Source organism: Podarcis bocagei, assembly GCF_964188305.1.
Source record: "Podarcis bocagei genome assembly, chromosome: 4".
In the NCBI taxonomy this organism is placed as follows: Eukaryota; Metazoa; Chordata; class Lepidosauria; order Squamata; family Lacertidae; genus Podarcis; species Podarcis bocagei.
This window is the reverse complement of record NC_138128.1, coordinates 41120077-41135023: the sequence shown is the minus strand read 5'-3', so window position 1 is coordinate 41135023 and position 14947 is coordinate 41120077. Positions and strand designations below refer to the sequence as shown.

Genomic DNA, 14947 nt, shown 5'->3' with positions numbered 1-14947 from the left:
TATTTCTGGGTTAACAGAGTCTGTAACCTGAAGCGTATGTAACCCGAGGTACCACTGTACTACTATAGAGTTTTCAAGAACTAAAATATGCCAGTAGCAGGAAAAGAAAGTAGCAGGAAGAAATGGCAGTTCTTTGAACCCCAGGAATTCCTATTGCCTGGTGTCCAAGCAGCTCACTTATCAATGACAGGTTTGACTTACAGACAAGTAGAAGCAGCCAGATTGACTCATTTCAAAGAAATTGCTTAGAGTACCTGCATGCTTTGCTTCATAGCCTTGTTTTTAGGAGGGTTAGACACCTTCTTTAAAAAACAGTTGAACCCCAAAAGTTCAGTGTCTGGGGTCTCTGCAATGAAGGCATTTACAGGCACCGTGGCATCTATGGGCACTGTACTGATGACTCCAATTTAATGTTTCAATCATCAGTCTTTTAAATTTCATTGCTATTGCTGTGCTAGGCATCATGCAGATTGCAAATCAAAGCTGGCAAGTCCTACCAATATTTCATATTACAACAAAATAAGATGACAAGATGGGGGATGGGAAGGGGAAAAGAAAATTTAAAGTATCATCAACATAAACAGAAAATTATCGCATTTGTCAGACAGCAACAAAGTACTGATTTACATGTATTAAAAATGCTGTCAACAGCAGAAAGCCCAAGAACAAGCTGTGGGAGGGAAGAGCAGGAATAGACAGGAGTTGGAGCATGTAATGGTTAAGAAGTAAAGATTCAATCTGTGTTAAGTGCAAGATTGAATAGGCAGCCAATGTGAAGTACAGGAAAGAGGAGAGAGATTATCATTGCAAGACCTGGGAAAGGTTGGCAATGCTCCAGAATTAACAAATCAAAGGCTGAAGGTGAGAAACTGGAAAACTTGCCCAAGATACAAAAATCAATGTGTGAAATTAAGCCTGACCTGGAGTTTGGCAGTATTCTTAGAAAAAAAATTGAATAAATCTTAGAAATATTATAAGGAAACCACGAGATTTAGCACTAGAATGAATCTGACCAGGAAAAGACAATGTTGAACCTAAAATAAGAGGAAAACTAGAAGGTGAAGAGAAACATTGCCAATATCCTTAGAAAGTGAGACATTAGAATTAGGTGAAATAAATAGTAATTCTGTTAGTAGTCTATTGCTCAAGTTCATACAGAATGGCCAGGCTATGATTTGGCTGTCAAAAACCTTGATGTCAGCTTGCAAGCTCCCTCCCTCCCTCCGAAGTCGATTTGCAAAATATAGTTTGTCAGCTTTGATCTCATGTGACATCCAAATTGCCAAACCATGCTTATGGCTATTACTCTGCCTACAGAAGTGCCACACAGATGAAAATCAAAATCAGACAGACTAGATCTAACACATGCTTTGGCAAAATATTACAGGAAACAGAGTAAAATACAGGGATAAGAACCTGAGGTAACTTGAGAAGATTTGGTAAGAATGCCAAAATAATAATTGAAATTGGGGGAGAGTGAAGGGGAAATAGGAGATGGAAGTGTCTGAAGCAGGGAATTAAAAACATAAACTTTGAAGAAAGCGGGTGGTGCTTGTTGGAATCTCTGCTACGACCGAGCTGATAAAGCTCATCCTCCGACGATAATTAACAGCCTGAGCCTTTGATCAGGCTCCAAGCATGCTTCCCCATTCAGCAGAGTGTCCAGCACGCAGGGAAGGATGAGAAACACAGGCTACATTGCTAAGAGTTTTATTCCTAACTGCGCAGACAGAAAACACATCCTCTCTCTGTGAAAGGCAGAGAGCAACTGAAACAAAGGAACAGGAAACAGTAACATCACATCCATCTCCTGTCTTCCGTGAGACTTCCAACAGTCTGGAATGTGTGGAATGCAAAACAGAGTCTTGTGACTCAAAGCACTGCACAGTGGCAACACAGAGAAACGAACAGCACTGTGGTCTAAACCACAGAGCCTAGGGCTTGCCAATAGGAAGGTCGGCAGCTCGAATCCCTGCGACGGGGTGAGATCCTGTTGTTCGGTCCCTGCTCCTGCCAACCTAGCAGTTCAAAAGGACGAAGTGCATGTAGATAAATAGGTACCACTCCGGCGGGAAGGTAAATGGCATTTCTGTGCGCTGCTCTGGTTCACCAGAAGCGGCTTAGTCATGCTGGCAACATGACCCGGAAACTGTCTGTGGACAAACGCCAGCTCCCTCTGCCTATAGAGCAAGATGAGCGCACAACCCCAGGGTCGTCCATGACGACCAAACGGTCAGGGGTCCCTTTACCTTTACTTTGAAGAAAAAGCAGAAGCATAAACTCTAGAAGAAGAAAATTGATTGCTCAATGAGAGCACGGACAGAAAGAAAATCAGCATAGGAAAGAGAGGTACCATAGATGGAGAGCCAAACAGTAAAGAGATTTAAAAATACCTCAGCTACCTAAACACCTGAGTAGGCTTGTCTGAACAAAAATGTTTTTAGCAGACACTGAAAAGGTTTTATACCAGAGAAGTATGTGTTCACATTGCAAAGCAAGGTTTGCTTTGCAATTCAGACATGAGGATGTAAAGTGGACATGCTTGAAAGTGATTGGTGCAAATGCCAATGGATAACTACTTGCTCCTCAACTATAGGAAGGAGGGCTTAGGAGAATACTGTGTGGCATTCCATTCATTCACACATATATCTATCTATCCGGGTTTTTTAGGGGAGCAACCAACCAGAGTTGTTGAGCTTTCTGCAAAATAGCTTCTCTTCTTCGCTGTGCTGCCTGCAGCCTCTGGTGCACAGCCACTACACTACAGAGGTGCTGGAACTCAGTTCCAGTGAGTTCCCGCTTGAAAGAAGCCCTGCATCTATCCATCCATCCATATATCTGTTTAAATGGCTTTGATCCAGAGCTAAGCATGCCAAAGGATTGGCAGAAACAGACTTTCCTTGTCCTGCTTCTCTCCCGCAGAACTTCCTCCCAAGAGCTAGAACTAAAGAATGGGGAACCCTGTTATTCTTTGCTGAGGAGGGCTGGAGAGGAATGGGGATTTCTCAAAAATTAGGAGGCGATGCTTTTTGTGAGAAGCTGCCTCATCAAGGATCCCTGCCATACTCACACCATTCTATAAGGCCCCCTGACCCTTGAAAGAAGCTTTTTTCGGAGATTGAGGAGCTAGCAGCAAGAGGAAAAGTCAAGTTCTGTCAGCTGAGTTTGGCATGCTTATCTCTGGATCCAGCCCTGTGAACTTAAGGTAAGCAATTGTTGTGTCATGTCTTGCTAATGTCTTGAGATTTTTTTCTTTAAAATATAAAGCCATATAGAAGTGAAATGAATAATGAAGATGCATATTTAAAATGCACTGTTTTTCTTGCTGATAATTCAAAACTCTGGACTCTCAGTAATACAACTGTAAGTATAAGGATCTGAAAGATATAAAGGCATCAAGGTTCTTTCTCCCTGCTCTTCTGTTTCCCAGTCTGCCAATAAGAAGCCTCGAAAGACTCCAGCAGAAAAATTCCGTTCTGAAACTGGAATAAGAGGAACAGGTCGAGGAAGAGCTAATGGTCACCCCCAGCAAAATGGAGAAGGGGAACCTGTTACTTTGTTTGAGGTGGTGAAGTTGGGCAAAAGTGCTATGCAGGTAAAATTATGGGTGCCTGTTGAAGGCTCTGTTAAATTTTAAAAACTAGATTCAGAACCCTAGTACATTTCCAGAAACGTTTTCTGGTAGTTGGCACCACAAAGTACTTGAAGGAACAGCTGGGTAAATTCCCAGTAAGGAAATATATTGACCAAGTACAACTATTGTGGATTTATGAGGAAGGGTGGGGTGGGGTTATCTTGATTATATGGGAATATGGAATCTTAATTAGTAATGAGTTTTAAAGGTATTCTTAAGAGATGATTCATTTTTGTTACCAGATTATTGGTTGTAAATCAGTATTTGTAATTTACTATAGTTAATATTCTATTGAGTCCCCCCAAGTATGTATTTATATCTTAAATAAATAACAAATTATGTGATTGTTTGCATTCACTGGTGTTCTTAAATAATTATTTCAAGCAATTAAAAAAAAATGGTTGTGAAGGATTTTTTGTATTCCAAACCAAATTAAAATGTACCGTGGGGTAGTTAAATGCCCCTCAACAAGCCCATGTTATCTAAGTCTATTTCCTTAGATGTAGTTTTTGTTTGAAAACACCCATGGGACTTTTTAAGGAATCCCAATTCATTCTGTTGGCTGGCACAAAAAGTACCCCAAACACAATAATTAGTATGAAATTTCAGGGAATACTTGTTGTCTCAACCGTTTTTTTTAATTGTATGAGAAAAAAGCAATGTGCAGTGGTAAATGGCTGAACTTCGGGGATGTTATTTACTACTGTGTAGGTGACTGTATTGTGGGTTTACATATGTGTAGACCAGATTTTAGAAAAAATCATTGGATGAAACTATCAACATTTTGAGAGTACAGTAGAGGTGGGGTAGTAATTGCTAAGGTACACAGCAACTGAGGGCTAGTGTACACAGTCTTCCTAAGGAAAAGAGCAGCTGAATATACGTTTGAAGCGGCTGTGCAGACGTATCAAAATTAATAGGTGGGCATGCCACATTCGAAGAGATACTATTAGGCCATAATATACTTTCATTAACTTATCGAAAATGCTCATCCGCCAAATAATGGGAAAGCTTTTAAATTTGACACTTGTACTCAAAATACTGTGTGCACAGAAGTAGAAAAATTGGAAAAGAGCTAAAAAAATAGTTGCTCTAAATATGAGCTACAGTTTTAGTATATGCGTGTTGAAGCAGACACTGTGGGATATGGTTTTGATCGCTAGGTTGTCCAGTTTCTCTGTGTGATGGAAGGAAGTCTAAGGGTGTTATCCAACCCAGTCATTCTCAGAGCAGACACATCAATGACTTAAGTTGGATATCATCAAAATACACTTACTGAAATAAGATTGCTTCCTCTTTTTTCTTTTTTTTCCCTTTGAGTTACTGCTGACAAATTAGAACTATTCCTCACATTAGTTCTGCATGCATATAATTTTTATTGTAATTCTCTGAAGGCTGACCTAAATGAAGTTAACTGGATTTCTGGTGTACACTCAAATTTATACCCCTCCCCCAAGAGTTGACTAGGGATAAATGTGACCTTTGAACTGAGAGAGTTAGCCCTCTTCCCCTCTTACAAAAGGTTCTGTTTATACAAACTTGGGATGTCATGATAAACCACCTGGATTTATTTGCACTTTTTGAAGAAAACAACTAAAAGTTTTTTAAATAAAAAGTTCTGATATGAATATCTGAATTCTATTTTATTGACAGTCTGTAGTGGATGACTGGATTGAATCATATAAACAAGATAGGGACATAGCACTTCTGGATTTAATCAACTTCTTCATCCAGTGTTCAGGATGCCGAGGTAAGGATAAGTGATAAGAGTTTTATAAAACTGTTCTTAATCTGTATAACTCATCATCCAATGTGTTTCTTGAATGGGGAATATAATATGTGGTGTGTTACCTAAAACCTGGATAGATAACTTGTATATTGTGTATTCATGTGTTTTCCTGTATGACCATATCTATACAGAGAATGGTAATAAAGAAGCAAGAGTTTTGAAAGAATAATCAAGCTTAGGTATTAAATCTTAGGTACCTGGTAAATATATAAGAGCTTTATTTAACTAGAATTGAGCTGCCATATTTTGTAATGTTCTTTCTCCATAGTTAGGAAACTTGTTATTCAAAGTTAAAGAACCAATGTATTTTAAAGAGCATGGAAAAGAATATGGAATGAAGTATTTTCATACAGTGGTACCCCGCAAGACGAACGCCTCGCGAGACGAAAAACTCGCAAAACGAAAGGTTTTTTCGTTTTCGAGTTGCCTCGCAAGACGAATTTCCCTATGGGCTTGCTTCACAAAACGAAGCTTGCCCCGGGGACAGCGGGTCTTCTCTTTTGAAGCAAGGGGCTGCGGGGAGATAGCGATCTCCCTGCAGCCCCTTGCTGCAAAAGACGTCCGGGGGAAGCGGGGAAGAAGCGCTTCGCTTCCCGCTGCCCCCGGACCTCTTCTGAAGCAAGGGGCTGCGGGGAGATAGCGATCTCCCTGCAGCCCCTTGTTGCAAAAGACGTCCGGGGGAAGCGGGGAAGAAGCGCTTTGCTTCCCCGCTTCCCCCGGACGTCTTTTGCAGCAAGGGGCTGCAGGGAGATCGCTATCTCCCCCCAGCCCCTTGCTTCAGAAGAGGTCCGGGGGCAGCGGGAAGCGAAGCGCTTCGCTTCCCCGCTTCCCCCGGACGTCTTTTGCAGCAAGGGGCTGCAGGGAGATCGCTATCTCCCCCCAGCCCCTTGCTTCAGAAGAGGTCCGGGGGCAGCGGGAAGCGAAGCGCTTCTTCCCCGCTTCCCCCGGACGTCTTTTGCAGCAAGGGGCTGCGGGGAGATCGCTTCTCCCGGTGCTCCGAAGCCGGGCGGGGGGCAGGGGACACCTCCCGCCGCTGCGGGGACACCTTTTGAAGGCAGGCGGGGGGGGGAGCAAAGACTTTCGCCCCCCGCCCCCCTTCAGAAGAGGTCCAGGACCTCTTCTGAAGGCGGGCGGGGGGCAAAAGTCTTTGTCCCCCCTGCCTGCCTTCCCAGGGGCTTTTAAATCGCCCCGGACAGCGGAGAAGTCCTCCGCTGTCCGGGGCGATTTTAAAATGCCGCCCGCCAGCATTTTAAGATCGCCCGGACAGCGGAGAAGTCCTCCGCTGTCCCGGGGTTTTTTAAAATGCTGGGGGTGGGAAGAAAAGCCCTTGTCCCCCCCCCCCCAGCCTTCAGAAGAGGTCCGGGGACAGACTGTCCCGGGACCTGGTCTGAAGGCGGTTTCCCTAGGAACGCATTAATTGATTTTCAATGCATTCCTATGGGAAACCGTGCATCGCAAGACGAAAAAACCGCAAGACGAAGAGACTTGCGGAACGAATTAATTTTGTCTTGCGAGGCACCACTGTATTTGTGGTTATGCAGCCAAAGTTACACCACCACTGCACAAGAGAATTATTAGCAGATTACTGGCAACCCAGAGATTGTCAAATGCTTTAAAAAAACCACACCCTTTAGTAAAACCCAACAACAGGGGTAATAATAACAACAATAATAATATATTTTAAGAGGTCAATGACATGGAATCTTGTTTGAGCAAGTGTTGTGAGGAAACTGACGTTTTGGTGGAAAGGGGGAATAAATAGAGTGCCTGGAAAGAAAGGAAAAAGTGACACATAAGATATATGTCACAGTAGACCTGTTTCATTGTCTAGATATGCCATTTTCTGGTCTGTACTGAGAAGCTATTTTAAAATGTCCCCAGGGATGGAACAGAGAGCTTTTAATGCAAGATTTTAATGTAACTAGGACTGAACACAGTCCTCTATATCGCCAAATGGGCCACTGAGGGTTGACCCTGCTCAGTAGGCAGACTGCTGAGTGACTGTTGGGGGCAGGGAAGGAAAACTAGGATAATGAGGATGGAATGACTGGGAAGCTAAACAGAAGCACTTCAACATTGCAAGAGTTTTGTGGCAAAATCACTTTTTTTTTTGTTAATTACTATTCATTTGTATGACAGACAAATCAGCATATTTAGATAACTCTGATGTAACCAATGAGGGTCAGGAGCTTTTCCAGAGTCCCAACATTAAAGGTTTTTTTAATCTGCATTTCAAAGTCAAAAGAGAATCACAGTCCCTTGTAGTTTAATTATTATCCTGAGAATGTGCATCCACGTGCATTATAAACAATTCACTCTTGGAACATACAATTTTCTGGAAGGTTTCTGGTATTTTTCTTTTCCCCATTTACGACGTCTTGTAATTTTACGAGTGATGGTTTTATTAGTTCATGTGTTTTGTCCTCTTCTTCCCTCCCTTCCTCAGCACATTAGCTGAGTTTGTCATGCTGCTTCACATGCCAATAAAACCAGGTTTTATGGCATACTATATTTTGAACAATGTAGATTTAAATCAATTTAATTTAGAAGCTTCAGAATTCTCAGCCATATTAGCTGAGCTAAAATTATCTGGTTGAAGCTAGGGCTGTAACAATCTGCCTGCTTTATTAAGTCTTCTTGTTGTTTTCGTTTTGTGTTTTAAACTGCCTGGCCCCTTCTTAGAAGTAAAGGAAAATACAGTTATCCCAGGATTGTTCTATTTTGTTGAATTATATGACTGAAAGCATACTGAATAAGATCCAGTATGAAAGGGGGGGGGGAATCATAATTAAATCTATGTATCCTTCTATAAACTAATCTTAAATTTAGGCCATTATCTTTTGGCTAGTATTCTCTGATAGTTTCTGATTCCAGTGTCTGGTAAAGGGACACCCCTGTATTTGCAAGACTTGGAATTAATTCTTTTGCTTTGCTGGAAATAAGTCAAACCAGCAATCAATGAATAATTGTTTGATTATTGATCCTATTATTGCTTTTCTATTATTGATAGCCGGTCTTGCTACTAATATTTGAACATTAATGATTGTCCTGTATTATTTAAAAACAAAATAATACAGTTTTACCTAGGACAGTTAGTCACTTTTATGGTTCTCCAAGTTATGTAGCACTAATACAGACTTGGAAAGAGAAAAATTACATGAAATTTGACTTCTTAGAAGCCAGACACTTAACTCACAGCTAATTTAATATAACCAAGCTCATGTTCAGAGAAAGGTCATTGCAAGACTGCATTTTACCCAGACAAAATCATTTTTGTATGGAATATGGTAACTTTTAAAACATTTTATTAAGAAATCCCAGTGGAATAAGACATGAGCAAATACCTAAAACCAGATAAAGCTAATAACAGAATATGAAAACATGATGGCTGTCACATGATTTTATACCCATTATAGTATACTCACTTTGCTTAAGGGTAAGCACTGTGGTGGTTGGTCTGTGTGGTTTTCTATGTGATGTTCATACATTACTGATTGGTTTTTGAGACTAGCACATGTTGGACATAGAGAAAAGTCCGCAGAAGGGAATTGGCAGAAACTGACTTTGCTGTTTCTCCTTCCCTAGCACCCCATTCAGTCTCCAACTCCTGTTGAATGGAGTGAGTTGTGGTGTAGGGGGGAAAGGGAATTCCTCTCTCCCCAGGTAACTTCCATGAGGAAGGGGTAGGGATATCTGCTTCTTCTAGCCCCCTACTGCAAACCTCTGCAAAATCTGCTGTCCCAGATGGGCTCAAACCCAGGGAGTGTAAAATGCAATTTGTTTGTTCAGAGGGGACTCTGGGATTGCCAATACTATATAAGCAAGAAACTAGCTGGATATGTGCAGCCCCTATACATGTTTGGCTGACATAGGACTGAAATGTTTAAATCTAGTTTTAGAAACATGACTGTTAATTCTTATACACCGCCCACAGGACTAGAGTTGTATTTTTACTCTTGCAATGCAACTGCAGTTGTTTTCTCCTCACATTTATCCTCCACAATTCCTGTTCTTTCAAGGTAACCAGAACTTCCGAATGTTTACAAATATCAGTTGAGATTCAAATCCTAGTGTCTTTCTCTGGTAAATATAGAATGCTGGGCAGATTGCCAGGCTATAAATAGTGATCACCAAGTCAAAGGAGAATATGTAAATGGAGGACTAGGCAAACCAGAAAAGCAAAACAAATTTAAAAAGCCTCACAAAATGATGGCGATAATTTTTTTATTAAGTTTTTTATTAAAGATTTTTCATAATTCAGTAAGATAAAACAAACTAATAAAAACAGAAACCAAAACAGAGACAAAGAGAAAAAGAAAACACCAAAGGAAGACTGAAAGAAAAAAAGGGGGGAAATAAAAAGGACTTCCAATTTTCCATCTCTCAGTTACATAAAAGAAATGATTCAAAATATTAACTCTAGAGTGACATCCAACTGATCTATTTTCTGTTAGGCAATATTTTCAAATCTTTCAACCCAGATGTCTTAAAGATTAATTCATTTTCTGTTTTACACAAAAAGTCCAAAAGGGGTTCTCTACTTATTGTTATTAATAAATCTAACTTTTCTCTAATCGAACATATCAGCTTTGTCTTCAATACTCAACAACCATTCCTCCATATTAAACAATAATAAGTCCTTCCATCTTTATTTCATAATTCTTTTCTTACTTTATATTCATTGGCACCCAGTGCCATATCTTCCATTCCCATTTCCTGCTGTATTTGCTGTGGTTTTCCATCCAGATTTTTTTTTAAAATTTCCCTTTCATTTACACTTCTTCCAATCTTTTTCTTTTTCCAAGAAAAGCGCCAGAGGTTTGGTAGGTTTCCCCCCTAAATTCACTCCAAGATGTACACAGAGTCCTTTATCTCTACCAGCTCAGAATGTCTCTAGATTTCTCCATTCATCCATGGCTTCATCATTAAGATTAAACTCTAAGCAGACAAAATGTGAGAGCCTATCAAGAAATTTCAGCATTTATAGTTGCTCATTTTGCTTTTGTGTGCACTTCTTTCTGTTCAAATAAAGTTCTCCCCCCCCCCCCATTTATTCTAATTAGGACTGTGACTTGAGCAGTGCTAGCATCCACTTCCAGGTTCTTCCAGTTAAGAAGTTTAATGTTTGTCCAAATAAGCACATACTGGGGAAAGTTTGGGACTGCTTGCATGAAGAAAATGCCTTGTGATTGTTACTTGACCATTTCCTTTCTTTATATTATGGCAGATTTTGATGCTGTAGAAATCTGGTTGGCTCTTTTCTATCTGTAGAAGCTAAATTAGTGCATTTTGACAGACATTTGTACTGGAACATCACTTGGGTATATTTTTCTACACATGTAACTTCAAAAACCTTGATACTAAACTTTCTGTCATCATGATTGTCATCCACTGCCTGGGATGATACTCCATGACCAGCTTCTAGGGTTTCAGCTTCCAGGGTCAAGAGAGATACATTATTGAATATGCCTTCCATTGTAAACTGCTTTTCTCTCTGGCCCTTTAATGTGCTGCTAAGGCAGCTCCCTAAGATTTTAAGGAGTTAAGTTCAATTCCCCCTGAGTTTATTTTAATTAATATGTTCCTGAGTGCGTATTTTCTCAGGAGATTATCAGATTCATGTGCTCTGTCTATGGAACCAAAGTGGTGCCAGTTCTAGGACTTACTGACAAATTAAAAACTGACAAATCTCTGGGCATCCATCCAAGACTTCTCAAAGAACCCCAGTGTGAAATTGCTGACCTAACAAAAATAAGTAACATCTCTAAGATTGCTTCTATAATTGAGGACTGGAAAATAGCCAATGAAACATCTTTTTTTAAAAAAGAAAAGAAATGCAGGAGAGATTTGGAAAATTACAGGTCAATTTGCTTAATGTCTATTCTAGTAAAAACTAGTAGCAAACATTGTTAAAGATAGAATTATCAAGCATGTAGAAGATTGAGTCTTGCAGAAGCAGAACCAGCATGACTTCTGCAAGGATAAGCCCTAAGGTTTTTTGAGAGGGTCAACAAGCATATATATTGATAGAGGTGATCCAGTCACATTTCAAAAAAACTTCTGATAAAGTCCCTCACCAATGACTCATGAGTAAGCTCACTAGTCATGGGAAAAGAGAGGCTGTTCTCTTGTGATCAGTAATTGGTTAAGGCACATGAAGCAGAGTGATTATTATTATTATTATTATTATTATTATTATTATTATTATTATTATATTTCATATACTGCCCTATACCCAGATGTAGAGATGAGTCCTCCAAGTATCAGTATTCAGACTTGCTCTTGTTAACTTATTCATTAATGATAGAGAATTAGGAGTGAGCAGTAAGGTTGCCCAATGACACCAAATTGTTCAAGGTGATACAAAAAGTGATTGCGAGGAACTCCAAACTGGGTGAATGGGCAGTAAAGTGGTAAATGCAGTTCCCTGTGTGCAAATTGAGGGGATGTACATGGGGCATTTCACATATATGCCAATGAAGTCTAAACTAGTGGTGATTGACTAGGAACGAGGCTGTGGGACTGTAGTGGATACCTCAATGAAGATTCCAACCCAGTGTGCTGAGCTGTGAAAAAGGTGAATTCCACGTTGGGGCTAATTATTATTTTCATTCCATTCCATTCACAAATCATTATTAAACAGGATAGGAATTGAAAATAAAACTGCCAATATCATAATGCCATTATACAAATTATGGTGAGACAACACTTGGAATATTGTGCACCTTTCTCATTGCCTCACATCAAAAAGGCTATGGTAGAGCTGGAAAGTGTTCAGAGAAGGCCATCAAAATTGTCAAGGGTTTGGAGCAGTTCTCCTATGAGGAAAGGCTACAAGATTTGAGGCTTTTTAGTTTAGGAAAAAAGGCAACTAAGGGAGGATATGATAGAGGTGTTAAGATTATGCATGGTTTGAAGAAAGTAGATAGGAAGAAGCTTTTCTCATACTGGAATGTGGGGGCATCCAATGAAGCTGAATGTTGGAAGATTAATGACACGATGCACCTTTGAAATATGCTCCCACAGGATACAGTGATGGCCACCAACTTGAACTTAAAAGAGGACTAGGCAAATTCATGGAGGATAAGGTTATCAGTGGACCATAGCAATGAGGGATATGTTCTGTTTTCACTATTGGAGGAAGGCTGCTTCTCAATACCAGTTGCTGGAATCACAAATGGGGAGAGTACTTTTGCATCCAGGTCTTGCTTGAGGACTTCCCATAGCCATGTGGTTGGCCACTGTAAAAGCATTAGGTTTGGCCTAATCTAACAGGGCTTTTCTTATGTTCTTAAACATTAAAACATCAACTTTTTAAATCAAGCAGCTTCAAATAGCACATTAGAACTACAGCAGTTTAAAACAGATTCAGAGTAATCAAATATTAGTTTAAAAGCAGCTTTAAATAAGGAGGCCTTTAAGGCTGGTTTAAAACCATCCTGATGACAGGCCCTTAATCAGGGTATCTGGAGGCAGTATTAAGGGCAAGCTTATATGGATGCAGATAGTCCTTAGCATGACTTGCTCTCAAGCTATTTAGAATGTTAGAAGTCCGCACTAGCACTTTAAATTGGGCCTCAAAACCAACAGGTAACTAATGTAGCTGGTACAATATAGATATTATATGCTCTGGCTTCTCGGCCCCAATAAGCATCTAGGCTTATGGCGGCCAAGTACCAGCCAAAGCTTCTTTAAAGGCAGGCCCACATAGAGCACATTAAAGTAGTCTAGTATAATCAGGCTGTTTCATAAGCTTCAGTATTCTTAGTAGAGAAGAGGAACAGCCAATCCTCAGAAACAGACGCAAGTCCTCTCTTACTGTTTCACTGGTGAAAGGCTGCACTTATATTTCCTATTATACTCAAGTTTTATTGCTGGCTACCAGACATAATCAGTACAATGGGATTTGATGTGGCTCCTCATTTGCCATAATGTTCTTTAATAGGTAGTTCAGAATATCAAGATATGCAATATAGGAAAAACTCTTAAGTAGAGTTAAATATGTATGTTATGCTTATTCATTTTATTACAGGCACTGTAAGGATTGAGATGTTTAGGAACATGCAGAATGCAGAAATAATCAGGAAAATGACAGAAGAATTTGATGAGGTATAGTATTAAACATTCCGAAATATTTTGAGCTGTAGGTAAAAGTCTGCTAAGAGTTCTCCAGGATAGGACCGGATTCAACAAGTCCTGCTGACACAATGTTGTTCTCCTTCCCCTACACCCCCCCCCCCAATCGCCGGGTGGTGATGGTTAGAAGACACACACACCCAGAGCAGTATGCAGGTGAAGGAAAGGGGAGACAAGCAGAAATGATTTCGCTGATGGAGCAATCTCCCTAGCACTACTATGAACACAGAGTTTTATTCTGTTATTAAATGGCTTCTGTTGTGTCTATCCTCCAAGATACAGATTAAGAGGGCACACAGAGAGCGTTTTCTGTAGATGATTTCAGGCACAGGTATTGTCCAGGAAGAGGCATTCTGTTAAGTATTGAGGTTCCAAACCTTGTAGAGCTTCATAGACCCAAACCAGAACGTTGAATTGGGTGCAAAAATAAATTGGAAACCAATGCAGGTAAAATAGGTCAGTGTGAAGTGTTCATAACACTGTGTCCCAATTAACATTCTTGCTAGATTTTGCATCAGCTGAAGTTGCTAGATCATCTTCAAAGGCACCCCCCCCACACACACAATGTATTGCAGGAACTAAAAAATGGAGATTGCCAGAGCATGGATCACTGCAGTCAGGTTATCCATTTCAAAATAGGATTGCAGCTGGGATACCAGCCTTAGTAAAAGGTACTTTCTGCCACTATCACTACTCGAGCCTCTAATGATAATGGTGGATCAAAGAGCACCCAAGTTGTGACTGGTGCCCATTGGGACTGATAGAGCAGAAGGCAGGGAGACCAGCAGTAGGTGGAGTCAGAGCCAATGACAGGAAGAGCCAACTTATTCTAATTCTAATTTTGTCTCAAGCATCCTCCCTGTTGAAAGTTTTCTAATCCAGAAACCTTTGCTTTTGTCTTGATACAATGTGAGTGAAATGTGCTCTTTCCCCTTAAAATAGGTTTCTTACACATAGCATTCTCTCAGTGTAGTAGTTGTATGTAAAATATGAAACTTCTGAAATCTAAACTTGTGTTAAATATAGTATGTGCATTTTGTCTTCCTTCAGGACAGTGGTGATTACCCACTTACGATGCCTGGGCCACAGTGGAAAAAATTTCGATCAAATTTTTGTGAATTCATAGGAGTTCTAATACGACAATGTCAGTACAGCATCATTTATGATGAATATATGATGGACACCGTGATCTCACTTCTGACTGGTTTGTCAGATTCGCAGGTCCGAGCTTTTAGGCATACCAGTACACTTGCTGGTAGGTACATCTTAAAGGAAAGTATAATACTCCTATGCATAAGAAGCTAACTTATCATTTTATGTATATGAAGCTAATTATGTTTTGTTTGGGAGCGCAGAGATGAAAGGCAGATATAAGCACTTTAAATAAA

The 14947-nt window shown here is 40.2% G+C and overlaps 1 protein-coding gene across 1 annotated transcript in view; it reads left to right on the top strand.

Annotated features, from left to right (window-relative positions):
- STAG1 (STAG1 cohesin complex component) overlaps window positions 1-14947 on the top strand; it is a 104308-nt gene that overhangs the window by 54046 nt on the left and 35315 nt on the right. The window contains exons 4-7 of the mRNA XM_081192529.1: window positions 3431-3595; window positions 5288-5384; window positions 13456-13532; window positions 14610-14814. Of these exons, the coding sequence (XP_081048655.1) occupies window positions 3431-3595; window positions 5288-5384; window positions 13456-13532; window positions 14610-14814 (544 nt within the window). The remainder of the gene's footprint in view (window positions 1-3430; window positions 3596-5287; window positions 5385-13455; window positions 13533-14609; window positions 14815-14947) is intronic.